This window comes from Microcaecilia unicolor, chromosome 4, assembly GCF_901765095.1.
Source record: "Microcaecilia unicolor chromosome 4, aMicUni1.1, whole genome shotgun sequence".
Classification (NCBI taxonomy): Eukaryota; Metazoa; Chordata; class Amphibia; order Gymnophiona; family Siphonopidae; genus Microcaecilia; species Microcaecilia unicolor.
The window spans coordinates 171709695-171728263 of NC_044034.1; the positions used below are offsets into that span (position 1 = coordinate 171709695).

Here is an 18569-nt window from a genome sequence, read left to right on the forward strand (position 1 = left end):
TTTTCAACAGCTTTCAAAATCTTGTTCTAATCGTAATGTAGCTGTTAGGGCATTCCAAAGTTCAAGAACATTTCCTCTAAATGACCTCTTACATACAGACTATAATCTGAATGCAGCAGCTGGTGGAAGCTTTACTTTGTTGGCATGAGTTAACTGGGCTGAACAAGACAGTTTTCAGTTAAGATGACAAATAGCCTGGACTCAAACTATTTAACATTTTAGGTGATGTAGGGATGAAGGATAATTCTTGAGATGGCTCCATGTCTGGATGTCATGTGTGAGAAAAATGTGAGAAGAAAAAAAAAAAAAAAAAAGGACACAGGATACCTAATGAGGCAGTAGAAATTTGGGATTTGGAACATGAACTACAGTGTGTGACGTTTTGAGATGAGAGAGAGCTGAAGATTGAGGCCTGTATAAAGCGAATGCTACATACCTGTAGAAGGTATTCTCCGAGGACAGCAGGCTGATTGTTCTCACTGATGGGTGACGTCCACGGCAGCCCCTCCAATCGGAAACTTCACTAGCAAAGGCCTTTGCTAGTCCTCGCGCGCCCATGCGCACCGCGCATGCGCGGCCGTCTTCCCGCCCGAACCGGCTCGTGTTCGTCAGTCCCGTATGTAGCAAGACAAAGACAAGGGAAGACACAACTCCAAAGGGGAGGCGGGCGGGTTTGTGAGAACAATCAGCCTGCTGTCCTCGGAGAATACCTTCTACAGGTATGTAGCATTCGCTTTCTCCGAGGACAAGCAGGCTGCTTGTTCTCACTGATGGGGTATCCCTAGCCCCCAGGCTCACTCAAAACAACAACCATGGTCAATTGGGCCTCGCAACGGCGAGGACATAACTGAGATTGACCTAAAAAATTTACCAACTAACTGAGAGTGCAGCCTGGAACAGAACAAACAGGGCCCTCGGGGGGTGGAGTTGGATCCTAAAGCCCAAACAGGTTCTGAAGAACTGACTGCCCGAACAGACTGTCGCGTCGGGTATCCTGCTGCAGGCAGTAATGAGATGTGAATGTGTGGACAGATGACCACGTCGCAGCTTTGCAAATTTCTTCAATAGAGGTTGACTTCAAGTGGGCTACCGACGCTGCCATGGCTCTAACATTATGAGCCGTGACATGACCCTCAAGAGCCAGCCCAGCCTGGGCGTAAGTGAAGGAAATGCAATCTGCTAGCCAATTGGATATGGTGCGTTTCCCCACAGCCACTCCCCTCCTATTGGGATCAAAAGAAACAAACAATTGGGCGGACTGTCTGTTGGGCTGTGTCCGCTCCAGGTAGAAGGCCAATGCTCTCTTGCAGTCCAATGTGTGCAGCTGATGTTCAGCAGGGCAGGAATGAGGACGGGGAAAGAATGTTGGCAAGACAATTGACTGGTTCAGATGGAACTCCGACACAACCTTCGGCAAGAACTTAGGGTGAGTGCGGAGGACTACTCTGTTATGATGAAATTTGGTGTAAGGGGCCTGGGCTACCAGGGCCTGAAGCTCACTGACTCTACGAGCTGAAGTAACTGCCACCAAGAAAATGACCTTCCAGGTCAAGTACTTCAGATGGCAGGAATTCAGTGGCTCAAAAGGAGGTTTCATCAGCTGGGTGAGAACGACATTGAGATCACATGACACTGTAGGAGGCTTGACAGGGGGCTTTGACAAAAGCAAACCTCTCATGAAGCGAACAACTAAAGGCTGTCCTGAGATCGGCTTACCTTCCACACGGTAATGGTATGCACTGATTGCACTAAGGTGAACCCTTACAGAGTTGGTCTTGAGACCAGACTCAGACAAGTGCAGAAGGTATTCAAGCAGGGTCTGTGTAGGACAAGAGCGAGGATCTAGGGCCTTGCTGTCACACCAGACGGCAAACCTCCTCCACAGAAAGAAGTAACTCCTCTTGGTGGAATCTTTCCTGGAAGCAAGCAAGATACGGGAGACACCCTCTGACAGACCCAAAGAGGCAAAGTCTACGCTCTCAACATCCAGGCCGTGAGAGCCAGGGACCGGAGGTTGGGATGCAGAAGCGCCCCTTCGTCCTGCGTGATGAGTGTCGGAAAACACTCCAATCTCCACGGTTCTTCGGAGGACAACTCCAGAAGAAGAGGGAACCAGATCTGACGCGGCCAAAAAGGAGCAATCAGAATCATGGTGCCTCGGTCTTGCTTGAGTTTCAACAAAGTCTTCCCCACCAGAGGTATGGGAGGATAAGCATACAGCAGACCCTCCCCCCAGTCCAGGAGGAAGGCATCCGATGCCAGTCTGCCGTGGGCCTGAAGCCTGGAACAGAATTGAGGGACTTTGTGGTTGGCTCGAGATGCGAAGAGATCTACCAAGGGGGTGCCCCACACCTGGAAGATCTGTCGCACTACATGGGAATTGAGCGACCACTCGTGAGGTTGCATAATCCTGCTCAACCTGTCGGCCAGACTGTTGTTTACGCCTGCCAGATATGTGGCTTGGAGCACCATGCCGTGACGGCGAGCCCAGAGCCAAATGCTGACGGCTTCCTGACACAGGGGGCGAGATGCGGTGCCCCCCTGCTTGTTGACGTAGTACATGGCAACCTGGTTGTCTGTCTGAATTTGGATAATTTGGTGGGACAGCCGATCCCTGAAAGCCTTCAGAGCGTTCCAGATCGCTCGTAACTCCAGAAGATTGATCTGCAGATCGCGTTCCTGGAGGGACCAGCTTCCTTGGGTGTGAAGCCCCTCGACATGAGCTCCCCACCCCAGGAGAGATGCATCCGTGGTCAGCACTTTTTGTGGCTGAGGAATTTGGAAGGGACGTCCCAGAGTCAGATTGGACCAAATCGTCCACCAATACAGGGATGCGAGAAAACTCGTGGACAGGTGGATTACGTCTTCTAGATCCCCAGCAGCCTGAAACCACTGGGAAGCTAGGGTCCATTGAGCAGATCTCATGTGAAGGCGGGCCATGGGAGTCACATGAACTGTGGAGGCCATGTGGCCTAGCAATCTCAACATCTGCCGAGCTGTGATCTGCTGGGACGCTCGCACCCGCGAGACGAGGGACAACAAGTTGTTGGCTCTCGTCTCTGGGAGATAGGCGCGAGCCGTCCGAGAATCCAGCAGAGCTCCTATGAATTTGAGTCTCTGCACTGGGAGAAGATGGGACTTTGGATAATTTATCACAAACCCCAGTAGCTCCAGGAGGCGAATAGTCATCTGCATGGACTGCAGGGCTCCTGCCTCGGATGTGTTCTTCACCAGCCAATCGTCGAGATATGGGAACACGTGCACCCCCAGCCTGTGAAGTGCCGCTGCTACTACAGCCAAGCACTTTGTGAACACCCTGGGCGCAGAGGCGAGCCCAAAGGGTAGCACACAGTACTGGAAGTGACGTGTGCCCAGCTGAAATCGCAGATACTGTCTGTGAGCTGGCAGTATCGGGATGTGTGTGTAGGCATCCTTCAAGTCCAGAGAGCATAGCCAATCGTTTTCCTGAATCATGGGAAGAAGGGTGCCCAGGGAAAGCATCCTGAACTTTTCTTTGACCAGATATTTGTTCATGGCCCTTAGGTCTAGGATGGGACGCATCCCCCCTGTTTTCTTTTCCACAAGGAAGTACCTGGAATAGAATCCCAGCCCTTCTTGCCCGGATGGCATGGGCTCGACCGCATTGGCGCTGAGAAGGGCGGAGAGTTCCTCTGCAAGTACCTGCTTGTGCTGGAAGCTTTAAGACTGAGCTCCCGGTGGACAATTTGGAGGTTTTGAGGCCAAATTGAGGGTGTATCCTTGCCGGACTATTTGGAGAACCCACTGATCGGAGGTTATGAGAGGCCACCTTTGGTGAAAAGCTTTCAACCTCCCTCCGACTGGCAGGTCGCCCGGCACTGACACTTGGATGTCGGCTATGCTCTGCTGGAGCCAGTCAAAAGCTCGTCCCTTGTTTTTGCTGGGGAGCCGAGGGGCCTTGCTGAGGCGCACGCTGCTGACGAGAGCGAGCGCGCTGGGGCTTAGCCTGGGCCGCAGGCTGTCAAGAAGGAGGATTGTACCTACGCTTGCCAGAAGAGTAGGGAACAGTCTTCCTTCCCCCCAAAAATCTTCTACCTGCAGAGGTAGAGGCTGAAGGCTGCCGGCGGGAGAACTTGTCGAATGCGGTGTCCCGCTGGTGGAGCTGCTCTACCACCTGTTCGACTTTCTCTCCAAAAATATTATCCGCACGGCAAGGCGAGTCCGCAATCCGCTGCTGGATTCTATTCTCCAGGTCGGAGGCACGCAGCCATGAGAGCCTGCGCATCACCACACCTTGAGCAGCGGCCCTGGACGCAACATCAAAGGTGTCATACACCCCTCTGGCCAGGAATTTTCTGCACGCCTTCAGCTGCCTGACCACCTCCTGAAAAGGCTTGGCTTGCTCAGGGGGGAGCGCATAAACCAAGCCCGCCAACTGCCGCACATTGTTCCGCATGTGTATGCTCGTGTAGAGCTGTTAGGACTGAATTTTGGCCATGAGCATAGAGGAATGGTAGGCCTTCCTCCCAAAGGAGTCTAAGGTTCTAGAGTCTTTGCCCGGGGGCGCCGAAGCATGCTCTCTAGAACTCTTAGCCTTCTTTAGGGCCAGATCCACAACTCCAGAGTCATGAGGCAACTGAGTGCGCATCAGCTCTGGGTCCCCATGGATCCGGTACTGGGACTCGATCTTCTTGGGAATGTGGGGATTAGTTAGAGGCTTGGTCCAGTTCGCCAGCAATGTCTTTTTTAGGACATGGTGCATGGGTACAGTGGACGCTTCCTTAGGTGGAGAAGGATAGTCCAGGAGCTCAAACATTTCAGCCCTGGGCTCGTCCTCCACAACCACCGGGAAGGGGATGGCCGTAGACATCTCCCGGACAAAGGAAGCAAAAGACAGACTCTCGGGAGGAGAAAGCTGTCTCTCAGGAGAGGGAGTGGGATTGGAAGGAAGACCTTCAGACTCCTCATCAGAGAAATATCTGGGGTCTTCTTCCTCTTCCCACGAGGCCTCACCCTCGGTGTCAGACACAAGTTCACGGACCTGTGTCTGCAACCTCGCCCGACTCGACTCTGTGGAGCCACGTCCACGATGGGGGCGTCGAGAGGTAGACTCCCTCACCCGCATCGGCGAAGCTCCCTCCGCCGACGTAGTCGGGGAGCCTTCCTGGGAGGCGACGGCAGCCGGTACCGCACGCGGCACCGACGCCGGAGACCTCACCTCGGGCGATGGGCCAGCCGGCGCCACGCTCGACGGTACCGGTGGCGCAAGCACCGCCGGTACCGGAGGGTTAGGGCGCAACAGCTCTCCCAGAATCTCTGGGAGAACGGACCGGAGGCTCTCGTTCAGAGCGGCTGCAGAGAAAGGCATGGAGGTCGATGCAGGCGTCGACGTCAGAACCTGTTCCGGGCGTGGAGGCTGTTCCGGGCTGTCCAGAGTGGAGTGCATCAACACCTCCTGAACAGAGGGTGAGCGGTCCTCTCGGTGCCGATGCCTGCTGGGTGCCGACTCCCTCGGCGACCCAGAGCTCTCGGTGCCGACACGGGAAGGAGACCGATGACGATGCTTCTTCGACTTCTTGGAACGAAGCATGTCACCGGAGCTTCCCGGCACCGACGAGGAGGACGTAAATCCAGCCGTCGCTTCCTCGGGGCCGAGGCCGAAGGAGGTCGGTCTCGGGGGGGGCTGTACCGCAGGAGCCCTCAGGGTAGGGGGAGACCCACCCGAAGGCTCACCGCCACCAGCAGGGGAATGGACAGCCCTCACCTGCACTCCAGACGAAGCACCACCGTCCGACGACATCAGCCGACGAGGTCCCGGTACCACCGACGTCGATGCAGCTGTCCGATGTCTCAGCGCCGATGCAGAGGGCCGATGCCTCGATGCACTGGCGGCCGAGGATGAAGTTCTGGACGCTGAAGACGTCGATGCACTCGATACCCCCGGTGCCGATGCCGACGAAGAGCCCGAGAACAAAACGTTCCACTGGGCCAATCTCGCTACCTGAGTCCGCTTTTGCAAAAGGGAACACAGACTACAGGCCTGCGGGCGGTGCCCAGCCCCCAAGCACTGAAGACATGACGCGTGCCTGTCAGTGAGCGAGATGACCCGGGCGCACTGGGTGCATTTCTTGAAGCCGCTGGGAGACTTCAATGTCATGGGCGGAAAATTCACGCCGGCAAGATCAAAAGTCGAAATGGCGAAAAAGGCACCCGAAAAACAAGGGGAAGAAAACTTCGACCCGAGGCCTAAAAGCGGCCTACCCCGACGACGAAAGAAAACTTACCGGGGCGAAAAAGCTGAAAATAGCGGGGGGAAAAAAGACCAAAGAGTCTTTTTCCACACAGAATGTTTTTTTTTTTTTTTTGAAATAACACGACGAACGCGCGAGGTCGACTTTGCGGGGCCCGACACGGCGAAAACACGACCATACCGAGCGCGGACAAAAGAAGACTGACGAACACGAGCCGGTTCGGGCGGGAAGACGGCCGCGCATGCGCGGTGCGCATGGGTGCGCGAGGACTAGCAAAGGCCTTTGCTAGTGAAGTTTCCGATTGGAGGGGCTGCCGTGGACGTCACCCATCAGTGAGAACAAGCAGCCTGCTTGTCCTTGGAGAATCACAGAGATTACCTTTCATGGAAAAACCTTATATCTATCCAACGCAACGAGTTTTCTCTGGGAACAAACAGGTTATGCCTTTCAAGTCCCTGTCACAATGACCAAAGGTAAAAATTTCTTCCCTATTTGCCAAGAACAGTGAGTGTTTTATTAAGATTTGATTGTTACTTGTCTAACTTAAATAATTATCAGGGATTTCAAAGCTACAGATGATTTAACTGGAGTGGAGGAGTGGCCTAGTGGTTACAGCACATGTTCTGACATCCAAATCCCACTGCTGCTGCTCATCTTTGGCAAGTCACTTAAACCTCTACTGCCTCAGGTACAAACTTAGATTGTGAGCCCTCCAGGGATAGAGAAATACCCAGTATCCTAAGCTACTACTAAAAAGGTAAAGGTGTGAGCAAAATATAAATAATTTAATTCAGATTTGTTAAAGGAAAAAAGCATACACAGTAAGGACAAATCTCTCATCTGGGCTTGAGTTGGGCCTGGGGATGATGCTGCAGAGGCAGCCTTCAGTAATCCCCAGGGGTAGGAAAAAGCTGTGCTCATTGCTCAGTAATGGATTCTGAATGGCTGGATTTAGGGTTACCTGACTGCAGGGATCCCAAGGAGCCCTGGCAGTTGACTCCCAGCCCGGTGCCATTAACATCATGTTGTGGGAAAGATTTATAAATGAGGGAACATATGATTACAAACTTCTTTCTGACTGAACTGAAGGCCCAAAGAAGCAGGAAGAAAAATGATGGGTAAGAAAAAAATCAATTATCAATACAATAACATTTCTTGTACAGTACAGTCTCGATTATCCAACAAACAGGACCGAGCTGTAAACAATGGTAATTCAAAGAAATGCATGGAATATATAAAGAACAGGCATAGGGGATGTTATTTATTATCACTAACCAGCAACAGATCAAACATGGCTTCCTTGCAGTGTGTGAAACCAGAAAACAGGAAGAGAACCCGCATACGTCTTAAAAGCAATGCAATGACGTCACCGTGGGTCTGTTGGATATGCCAGATGATCGGATTAGCTAAATTCAGATAATCAAGACTATACTGTATCCTGCAAATACCTTTTACAACTGTGTGCAGATCACAAAAAAGACAACTAGACAATCCTAGGAATTACATAAAAATGAAAAGAAGTTCTAATCCATTATACAGGGAGATCGAGCCATTCGGCCATGATGTCCCAACAGTGAATGTCAAAATGAAGATAATTATTAACTCCTGGTGCCAACATTCAGTATGGAGTCCCTTGGACACAGATTCTAAATATGCTCATGTAAGAGACTACAGGCTCAGAGTGAGGACAATAGAAAAAACCTTAATGTGGGTTAACTGCTAAAGTTAACTCATAGCAGCTGCAAAACTTTACTAAGCCACGGCAAAAAAATGGCCTGCGGCAGTGCGAGCGCATCTCTTGGGCATGCACGGGGCCATTTTTTGCCGCAACCTGGAAAAGGGCCTTTTTTTTAAAGGCCAGTAAATGGATGTGCAGCACAATAAAAACCAGCACGCATCCATTTTCGGCCTGAGACCTTACCACCGCCCACTCAGGCGTAGGTATGCAGTGCGCGCACACTGCCATGTTTTTGGTGCGTGTCAAATTCAGAATTACCGCCTGGGCCACGCAGTAGCTGGGCGGTAATGCCGATTTGGCACATGGCTGATGCGAGTAGGCCCTAACACACCTTTGTAAAAGGGCCCCTCAGTTAACAGTAATCCCAGCAGTTAGTGGCATTACTACCTTCCCCTAACACAACACACGATCTCTACTGCATGTTAACAGCACGTCACTCATGCACAACTCAGTTATATTTCTGGAGTAACTGCACTGTGTGGTCAGTCATGTTAACAGTTAGTGTGTGCTAAGAACCCCTGTATTAACTATAAGGTGCAATCCATAACCATTTCATACCCCTGATGAGAATTTTTGCATTAGGTGTTTTAGGGGCCCTTTTACTATGGAGCGCTGAAAGATGGCCTTCGGTAGTGTAGACGCGTGTTTTGGAAGCAGGCAGAATTATTTTTTAGCGCACCTACAAATAATGCCTTTTAAAAATTTTTGATGAAAACGGACATGCAGCAAAATGAAAATTTCCACGTGTCCATTTTGGGTCTGAGACCTTACCGCAAGCCATTTGACCTACGTGATAGCTGCCTTGCTACCTCATCAAGGAAAGTGAGCAGAGTTTTTGGTACGGGCCATTTTTAGGCCTTTATCATGATTAAAATGTCCTCATTTTGAGAAACGTGATGTGCTCAACCATCCTCTTACTACTTACCTAGCATATATATTTGTTACTGCAAAGCTCTTAAAATTAACTTACTGCTCCTTTTAAGTTTAAATTGCTTTCTGTATTTGAATTGGCTGTGTGGTAATGGTGATATTAGCACATGGCCATTAATGGGAAAAATAGTAAGGAAAGAGCCTCGTAAGGGTGCGCTAAGGCCACTTTTTTGCCGCAGCTTAGTGACAAGATCCCTTTATATAGATTGTCATTAAAAAAAATTTCACTGGGGTCGCAATCCATCAGAGATTTACTGACTTTTTATTTTTTTAATGCCAAAGACATACCTTTTACACTCAAACATAATCCCCAACTTTCAAAGACTGAAATCTCAGAAAGGCTGAGCACAAGGAGAAGCTAAATAAGGGGTTTCTACCATCTATAAAGGACAATAAATGTAATGAGCTAGCCACCTTTGTCCATGGGCAAGTGATCTTATCTACAGTACTAACTGTGCAACGTGAATTGTATAATTATAAATAAAACATAAAAACCAACATTATGCCAGAAATGTGTTGCGTCTATTTTCCTGAAAAACGTAACTCTGAGGAACACTTTGTGTTTCTGATTGGATGGAGGATTATTCTGTGGAATCCCATTTTAGATAGGACATAAAAATGAGAATTGAGATGTCCAGATTGGGAATTGTCAATTTCTTCTAGTATTTTAGAGCCTTTTCTAACATACGTGTTGTAATGGACATGTATGTGCCAGGTACTTGAGGCAGGTGCATTCATTTTACAACTGTCAACTTCTAAAATATCAGAGGCAACTCAGCAACATATGTATCTATGTTGATATTTCAGTACACACAGATATTTGAACTGGAGAAGTGAAGAGGGAGGGGACAGGGAGATGAAGCAGGCAACTTCCCCTACTTCCTCCTGTATAGCACTGCCCACAACAAGTACTTTTACAAAACCTAGCCATGGCCAGGAACAGGTATAAATCCTAATGCTGATGTCAGAGCTCACAGACGTGCATTCCCTTCTGAAATGGGGAATACACATGTATATTTTGGCACTGCCCAAGTCCCACTCTAACCACCACCAAGCCAACCTCCCCTTGCCATACGCACATATTCATGAGTTGCACATATAAATCCCAGCTTTCTAAAATCAGGTCTCTATGCTTACTTGATATGTACTGTATAATTATAGTATAGCAAGAGGCCCTCACTGGATGCCCACCGGAAGGGTGGAAGGCCAGATTTTAGGACTGAGGCTGTAAAAATACCAGCTAGGTTTAAAAATCTATGACTAGCTGAGCAAGGACTTGCTTTTCCAGCAAGTTAATATGTGTCCCAGCTTGGCATCCATCCACTGGAATAGTGGTGGGTCAATTTACATACCTTAAACAGCTTAAACTGCTAAAAGGCACTGGCTAGGCCTGAAAAACTTATGACGGCCTGGTTGCTGAGCCCCTGCAGTAGCAGGGTTGCTTGGTAAGCTTTATTAGAATTTAGTGTGACATTCAAAAGCAGTGCAAAAGCCAAGATCAAGGAATTGATGGCTAAAATCCTAAAAAGTTTGGTTCAGAACATGGAGTCTGTTGCAGTTAAAATGGCAGTGAGTCACAAGATATGGAACTGATCTCTTCATCTTAGAAGAGATGGTTGCACAAGATTAGGAACAGTCCATATTAGGAGTTGACCATATTAGGAGTTGTTTACAAGACAGGAAAAAGATTAAGAAACAGGTGGACACCTGACCTGTGGTTAAGATAAAAAAGTCCCTCTCCATAGACTTGTATGGGGACCAAATACTATATAAGAAACGCAAATCTGAGTTGAATTCGGAGTCTTTCCCCAACGAATCTCAGAGGGCGAAGCTCTGGCCGGTTGGACCCAGAATCTGACTGATGTGTGTACCAACTTGAAGTCCTGATTGGTGAGAATAAAAGACTATTTCTATCTCAATATTCTCTAGTCTCTGTGTTAATTTCTCTGTTTCATTTCACACCTTATATCACATAAATAGACTATCTTTTAAACTCTAGTACATCATGTGGAAGAATAGATGCCCTAGGATGTCCTTGGAAATTAGGAGCCAGAAAACAGAGGTCATATTTAGGAGACTTATTATGAGCCTTCTGAAACCCTCCACCTCCGTGGGCAAGGGTCCTGCGGGGGTCTAGAGAGGGGTAATTAAAAACAGTATATGTACACAATATTTACACATGCAAATTGTTAACAAGGCTTCTAAAATACCCTCCTACATATAAGGAATTTAACTCTTATTGAAGCTTATGCTTTCAAATGACACCAGACTTACTGTTTTTACTAATACAGACTAATGTGGCCACCTCTCTGGAATGTCCAACTCCGTCCATCTGGGACTACATCATGTTTTTATACATATTTAGAGCTGGATCATCTTTAGTGTTTCCAGTCACTATTAGTAAGATTCATAATTTGTTTTTCCATCTATAATTTTCCACTGCTAGTACATATAACACATTCTATACGATCAGAAAAAAGTGTGGTTACAGTTCTGCTTAGGCCAAATTGTTTAACAGTCATGTTTATATCCCTGCCTAGCACCTGATTATATCACATAGCCTTCATTGATTTCATCCTTTTAATAAACTCATCTCTAGCTGTCCCCTTCTACCTACTCAAATTCACTTGTGCTCTTGTATTATCTTGCTCCTGTTTTCTAGAATATCGCATTTCTCTTCATTGAGGATGTTTCACTCTTGCTTTATACACACTTGCTTTCTTTTTCTCACTCTTTCCATTCCTTTTTACAGCTCATCTTTTCTGATACGGTCTCTGTCCTCAATTTCATTCCCTATCTGTTTTGGTTCTCTTGGATTTTGCCTTGATTAGTTGAGATTGCATTTTGTCTTCCTTCTCCTCTCAAAAGAGAAGAGTCAACCTCAACATAGGTTAAAAACGGGAGAAATCAAATACAAGTTCAAACAGTCTAAGGTCAAACATGACCCAGATGGAGAAAGAACAGAAAGACAGACAGAAGGAAAGAGAAAGAGAAATTGTGTGTGTGTGTGGGGGGGGGGGGGGGGGGGGGGAGCAGGCATACATGCCTTAATTTAGAAATTAAAAAAAAAAATACAGAAAGATTTAATGGTGTACACTTCTATAAACATACCCAATGGAGATTACTCACCCAGAATTTTACTAGGAAGAATGCATTTTGTGGTCCTTTTCCAAACAATTCTTTCAAACCACCTTTCTTTTCTGGAAATTTATCATAAATCTGACGAATGTCTACGGATTCGATCAGTGGGTCGCTGTATGAATGGTTGGCCTGTCCAATGTGCACGAAGAGGTGTTTGTTGTACTGTAAGATAAAGAAGAAGTGGGAGTCATTAAGAAACAAAGAATAATGGCATCTTCTATCACTAGTATACATGTATATACATATATGTGCTTTCACTATGTGTAATCAAAAAATACTCCTTCTGAAATGATTAGCCAACTGAAAATAATATGCACAAAGGAGAAATCAGGTATTATCTGATAATTTTCTTTCCATTAGTCCTTCTCACTATTCCAGAATCTATGGGATAGTTGTGTCCATCAACCAGTAGGTGGAGATAGAGAACTGAAAACTGAGCTGAGATATCTCTCTTGGCATCTAGTCCAGTTCCTCAGTATTTAGGTAGGAAAGCAGTACTGAGAAACTCAGAATAAACACAAAAACCTTAAACAATTTGCTAACCTAACACTAACCAGACCTCTTCTCTGGACAACTTTGTAGAGAAGAGAAATGCAGGAAGCACCATGCAAGTTAACCGTCGCTATTTGACCCATTACTTTGCACCGCCTAAACATCTCAGAAACCTCAGGTGGGCCTCTAGGATAGTGGGAAGGACTAATAGAAAGACAATTATCAGGTTAAGACCTAATTTCTCCTTCCATTACATAGCTTCCCAATATTTCAGAACCTTTGGGATATTCAAAAGCAATCCCTAGTGTGTGGGATCCTGGTGCCGCCGCCATCCTGAGGACTGAAGCCCCAAAACTGGCTTCTGAGCAGCACCACAAAGTCCATCCTGTAGTGCTTGGCAAAGGTATGCAACGTCGATCACTTCACCATCTTGCAAATATCTGCTTTTGTAATTCTGCATCATTTTGAAAACAGGTGCAAAAGTATCCAGTATTTTTACATGAAAACCCATAAGTATTCTTCCTCCCTTAACCTAAACTTTTTCTTTCCTGATGTAGGTACAGTAATAGTACCTGCACTGTGAACCACATATACTTTTTTTTTACGTGTAAGAAGGGCACCGGGGGGGGGGGGGGGGGGGGGGGGATTTCCAAACTGAGGGTAGGTGCCTAGATTAATAGGACAGGAAATTGTCTATTTTCCCTATTTTATTAAAACATAGGCACCTATGTGCTTTATAAAATACTCAATGTTAAACAAAAAAAAAATCAACCTCTATAAACTATATTTGGGAACCAACTAATATATCATCACCAACCACATAGGCCCAGAATATTAACTCTCAAATAACCCACAACTCTTAACATTTTTATGTTGGTCCTTTATAAAAAGGAGATTGCTCAAAACAGAGAAATCATTTTAACAAGTGCCTCACTTGCAGGTCAAACATTGGTCTGTTTATAGCAAATTCAAAAATATAAGAAATGCATCCAATTATTTCGATGAGTGCTGAGCTTCTAGGTAAAGATTCTCCATATCAGTGTGTTTGGGCCTTTAGTGCATAATATAAGTGTGTATCACAGCTCCACCTATGCTCTGTCCAAATTCCTCCCCTGAGCATGCTTACTCTGCCCATGCTGTGCCCAAACTCCTCCCTTTGAGCATGCCTACTTTACAGAAGGATTTTGGATTCAGCTCATGCCTTTCCCAGTAATTCAAGACCAGTTACATTCAGACTTGCACCACATTTTTTTTTTTGGGGTATAAACTAACTTTATAAGAGACATTTCATACACATATAATGGCATTTTATGTGATTGAACAGTTTATAAAATTACCTTCTATTTTAAAATGTTGTTTTGAAAATTGTCATTACAGTCTTTCCTTCTTTTTCTGATCTACATCCCACCTGGGATCAAGAAACCTGTAAACACTGATAGACTCCAAAGACAAATACTAATCAGAAGAAATTGTCAACTCTTTTGTGCCCATAAATGCTTAACTTATTTCAGTCGCCATAGGGCAACAAGGGACATAAAAGAATTACAGATTTTTTTTTCACATAGCTGGTCTCTTGGAAGATTTGTGTTATAGGATAAAAATGCCCAATGCAGAAAGACATTTCAACATAGCTGATTGCTTTCCATCCCTATCTTGTAATATGAGAGGGATGAAAGAAGTAGGGGCACCTCTCTGCCAACTGGGCACTGTTCCATCTTCTAGTGCCACCTGGGAGCTTACTTCAATCCTGAACTTCCTGTTGGCCATGATAAGGTACATGAACGGGCTGGCAGAAGATAAGGTACATGAAAGGGCAGGCAGAAGAGAAAGATCCTGTGTGGACTTCCACAGTTGAAGTAAAAAATTACAAGAGGACCTTACAAGACTGGGAGACTGGGCGGCTAAATGGCAGATGACATTTAATGTGAGCAAGTGCAAGGTGATGCATGTGGGAAAAAAAGAACCCGAATTATAGCTACGTCATACAAGGTTCCACGTTAGGAGTTATGGACCAAGAAAGGGATCTGGGTGTCGTCGTCGATAACACACTGAAACCTTCTGCTCAGTGTGCTGCTGCGACTAGGAAAGCGAATAGAATGTTGGGTATTATTAGGAAAGGTATGGAAAACAGGTGTGAGGATGTTATAATGCCGTTGTAACACTCCATGGTGCGACCGCACCTTGAGTATTGTGTTCAATTCTGGTCGCCGCATCTCAAGAAAGATATAGTAGAATTGGAAAAGGTGCAGCGAAGGGCGACTAAAATGATAGCGGGGATGGGACGACTTCCCTAATAAGAAAGATTAAGGAGGCTAGGGCTATTCAGCTTGGAGAAGAGACGACTGAGGGGAGACATGATAGAGGTATATAAAATAATGAGTGGAGTGGAACAGGTGGATGTGAAGCGTCTGTTCACGCTTTCCAAAAATACGAGGACTAGGGGGCATGCGATGAAACTACAGTGTAGTAAATTTAAAACAAATCGGAGAACATTTTTCTTCACCCAATGTATAATTAAACTCTGGAATTCGTTGCCGGAGAAAGTGGTGAAGACAGTTAGCTTAGCAGAGTTTAAAAAGGGGTTGGACGGTTTCCTAAAGGACAAGTCCATAAACCGCTACTAAATGGACTTGGGAAACATCCACAATTCCAGGAATAATATGTATAGAATATTTGTACGTTTGGGAAGGTTGCCAGGTGCCCTTGGCCTGGATTGGCCGCTGTCGTGGACAGGATGCTGGGCTCAATGGACCCTTGGTCTTTTCCCAGTATGGCATTACTTATGTACTTATGTACTTGTACATGCCAGCAGCTGGCTCCGTAGACTTAATTTACGCTTACTGAATTTTCCTAAGCCCTTGGGGATGTCTCCAATGCATGTCTTTAGAAGATACCTGATAGATATTTTAAATTCACACCTGAGACTACACCTCCTGTGAATAGGATTTACTTTTTGCTTTCTCAAGTGCCTGGAGAGAAAGAATAAGGGCAACGAGTTCAAGGAAGGAAAAATAGTGAGTTAAATATATCTGAGATACTTGAATCATCTTTATCTGAAGAAACTGAAAGCTACCTTATTAATCTCATTTGTGTTCGAGCAAGATTTAAACACTGTATTAAGACATCATAATTCACGAGTCCTATTTTATGGAAAACAAATTTGGGTGTATCCTGATATTACTGCATACACATAGTAAGAGTGTACTTACTTTTATGTACAGATGAAATTTAATGTGGACAAATGCAAAGTGATGTACATTGGGAAGAACAATCCAAATCATAGTTACTAGCACCACCCAAGAAAAAGATCTAGGTTGACAATACATTGACATCTTCTCTTCAGTGAGTAGTGACAACCCAAAAAGCAAATAGAATGTAAAGAATTATTAGGAAAGAGACATTATAATGCCTCTGTACTGCTTCCTGGTGCAACCTCATCTTGAGTATTGTGTGCAATTCTGGTCACCATAGCTCAAAAAAAAAAAAAAAAAAAAAAGACATAGTTGAATTAGAAAAGGTCAACCAAATGATTAAAGGGATGGAACTCTTCTCATATGAGAAAAGGCTTAAGAGGTTAGCGAAGAGATGGTTAAAGGGGATAAGATAGAGGTTTACAAAATCCTGAGTGATTAAAAACTGGTTAAAAGATAGAAAACTGAGAGTAGGGTTAAATGGTCAGTATTCTCAATGGAGAAGGGTAGTTAGTGAGGTTCCCCAGGGGTCTGCTGGGACCAGCTGGGACCGCTGCTTTTTAACATATTTATAAATGACCTAGAGATGGGAGTAACTAGTGATGTAATTAAATTTCCTGATGACATAAAGTTATTCAAAGTCATTAAATCGCAGGAGGATTGTGAAAAATTACAAGAGGACCTTACGAGACTGGGCATCTAAATGGCAGATGACGTTTAATGTGAGCAAGTGCAAAGTGATGCATGTGGGAAAGAGGAATCCGAATTATAGCTACATCATGCAAGGTTTCATGTGAGGAGTCACAGACCAAGAAATGGATCTAGGTGTCATCGTTGATGATACTTTGAAACCTTCTGCTCGATGTGCTGCTGCGGCTAAGAAAACAAATATAATGTTAGGTATTATTAGGAAAGGAATAGAAAACAAAAATGAGGATGTTATAATGCCTTTGTATCGCTCCATGGTGCGACTGCACCTCAAATATTGTGTTCAATTCTGGTCGCTGCACCTCAAAAAAGATATAGTGGAATTAGAAAAGGTGCAGAGAAGGGCGATGAAAATGATAAAGAGATGGGACGACTTCCCTATCAGGAAAGACTAAAGTGGCTAGTGCTCCTCAGCTTGGAGAAAAGGCGGCTGAGGGGAGATATGATAGAGGTCTATAAAATAATGAGTGGAGTTGAACGGGTAGATGTGACGCGTGTCTTTACGCCTTCCAAAAATATTAGGACTAGGGGGCATACGATGAAGCTACAATATAGTAAATTTAAAACGAATCGGAGAAACTTTTTCTTCACTCAACGTGTAATTAAACTCTGGAATTCGTTGCCAGAGAATGTGGTAAAGGCGGTTAGCTTAGCAGAGTTTTAAAAAGGTTTAGATGGCTTCCTAAAGGAAACGTCCATAGACCATTATTAAACGGACTTGGGGAAAATCCCCTATTTCTGGGATAAGCAGTATAGAATATTTTGTACTTTTTGGGGATCTTGCCAGGTATTTGTGACCTGGATTGGCCAGTGTTGGAAACAGGATGCTGGGCTTGATGGACCTTTGGTCATTCCTAGTATGGCAATACTTATGTACTTATGTAAAGCAGATGAACATGAATTGTTTACTCTTTCAAAAAACACAAAGACGAGGGGACGCTCCATGAAGTTACTGGTATTACTTTAAAAAAACAAATAGGAGAAAATATATTTTCTTTTTTTTTTTTAATATCCTTTATTAATCATTTAATAATTCACAGAACAATGTGATTATGCAATTCACATTCAAATAACAAGAAAATCACTTTACATGAAAATATGAGGAAACAATAAGAACTATTTTCCGTCCACTATAGAAAGAAAAAGGAGATTCCAAGAAAAGGAAAAAAACCAAAATATTAGATTATTATTACACAATTGCTACCTCTAAGTTCAGACTCCAGCCTGCTATGTAGGAGGGCATGTAACAGTCACTTCAACTCTAGCATCTAGGAAATCTTTAAGCTGTTTATGGTCTACAAATTGAAATTGTTTGCCCTCAAGCAATACAATGCATATACAAGGAAAACATAAAACAAAATTTGTTTTCAAGGCTTCTACTCTAGGACGCAGTTCCAAAAAGGCCCTACGTCTAGCTTGTGTCGGCCTAGAAAGATCAGGAAAAATCCTAACCTTGGAGCCCATAAACAGTTCATCTAAATGCCTCAGGGAAAGTCTTAACACTGCGTTCCGATCCGGTTCCAGCGCAAAAGTGACTAACATTGTAGTCCTATGGGTAATCACGTCCAATGAACTTTCCAGGAAGGAAGTAAGGTTAATTTCTTCACCCATTTCTCGTCTAGGGGGATCTCCCATTGTCCCCCTGATATTCCAGATGTAATGGGCCCGAGTTATGGGAGGCAATGAATCTTTGTCCATTCCCAGAATGTCAATCATGTATTTTTTCGCCATCTCAATTGGAGGAATTAAAGGAGACTTGGGGAAATTAAGGAACCGAAGGTTAAGTCTCCGAGACTGGTTTTCAAGGTATTCCAATCATTTATGCAAAAAGTTATTATCCTTAACCAAAGCGGATTCCAAAGACCCCATTTCTTGAATTTTAGTATCCACTTTTTCAATCTTAGAGGACTGATGTGCTGTCACCTGTGCCTGTATCAAAACTGCTTCTGAAAGAATTTTAATATCGTCAGTATTTTCTTTTAACATACTTTGCACGGAGGAGTGAGTGTTATATACCATATCCCACAGTGACTCAAGTGTCACAATAGAGGGCTTGCTTATTCCACCTGATGGTAAAAGGAAGTGTGGTGGGGTCTCAGTACTAGAGAGCTTAGTAACAATATCTTGTGGCAGTACCTT

At 45.1% G+C, this 18569-nt stretch overlaps 1 protein-coding gene across 6 annotated transcripts in view; it reads right to left on the reverse strand.

Annotated features, from left to right (window-relative positions):
- TEAD1 (TEA domain transcription factor 1) overlaps positions 1-18569 on the reverse strand; it is a 342634-nt gene that overhangs the window by 17498 nt on the left and 306567 nt on the right. For all 6 annotated transcript variants that reach the window (XM_030200970.1, XM_030200968.1, XM_030200971.1 and 3 more), the window contains one exon: positions 12028-12201. In XM_030200970.1, the coding sequence (XP_030056830.1) occupies positions 12028-12201 (174 nt within the window). The remainder of the gene's footprint in view (positions 1-12027; positions 12202-18569) is intronic.